Source organism: Pteropus vampyrus, unplaced genomic scaffold (genome assembly GCF_000151845.1).
Source record: "Pteropus vampyrus isolate Shadow unplaced genomic scaffold, Pvam_2.0 Scaffold540, whole genome shotgun sequence".
NCBI classification, from domain to species: Eukaryota; Metazoa; Chordata; class Mammalia; order Chiroptera; family Pteropodidae; genus Pteropus; species Pteropus vampyrus.
The window spans coordinates 7049-7940 of record NW_011889321.1 but is presented as its reverse complement, the minus strand read 5'-3'; the positions used below and the strand labels follow the sequence as shown (position 1 = coordinate 7940).

The following is an 892-nucleotide window of genomic DNA, read 5'->3' as shown; positions in this document are numbered from 1 at the left end:
TGCCACGGTCAAGGGCAAAATGAGACCTCTGAGGGTGAGCCGTGAGACACACTCGGATCTGCCCCTCTCCCGGACAAAGCTGGTGCTGGCGTCGAGGGGCCAAAATCGTAGGCCACCTTAGCATGTTGTCTTTTTTCGTGATATGAATCAGTGGGGGGCGGGGGGGGATACGTAATTGCCGTTAAATGCCTCTCAAGCTTGCGCTTTAAATTAAATGCACTTGAGAACTCAAGTACTCTGGTCTCATATAACTGATCTAATAAACTTAAGAACAGAAACAGAGGTCACTAGGTTCGAATTATTTGGGAGATTAAACTAAGGAGAAAAGGGACGTCTCCTAAGGACAAGGAGAGACAGGAGTCCACTCCCATCCCGTAAGCACACCCAACACCAGTGGCCACGGCAGCGGTCCCCAACCTTTGTGGCACCAGGGACCAGGGCTCCTAGGAGCATCTAACGCCTGAGGACCTGAGGCGGAGCCGAGGCGGTGATGCCGGCGCTGGGGAGCGGATGCAGATACAGATGGAGCTTCGCTCGCTCGCCCACCGCTCACCTCCTGCCGTGCGGCCCGGTTCCTAACGGACCACACACGGAACCCGTCTGTGGCCTGAGAGTTGGGGACCCGTGGGCTACGTGACCACCAGGATCCAGCCCATGCAGATATAAGTAAATGTCTGACATAACCAAAGGCTTAAGGTATCGTAGGCCACGCCGGGGACCTGGATAATGATGTCGCTCGTGCACGTTGACGAGACAGGACTGAACGCACGCCCGCGACGGAGATTACCTTTGGAAATGTCGGTCACGCCCGGACATAAGGTCTCCTGCATCGCGCCATCCAGAGTCTCCAAAACCTGCTCTTTCAACTCCGACAGCTTCTGGATATTCCCCA

General features: G+C 55.3%; 1 protein-coding gene across 1 annotated transcript in view; it reads right to left on the bottom strand.

The window, feature by feature from the left end:
• Nucleotides 1-892, bottom strand: part of LOC105308021 (collagen alpha-3(VI) chain-like) — a gene marked incomplete at its 5' end in the record, with an annotated part of 45363 nt that overhangs the window by 40277 nt on the left and 4194 nt on the right. The window contains one exon of the mRNA XM_023525190.1: nucleotides 788-878. Within this exon, the coding sequence (XP_023380958.1) occupies nucleotides 788-878 (91 nt within the window). The remainder of the gene's footprint in view (nucleotides 1-787; nucleotides 879-892) is intronic.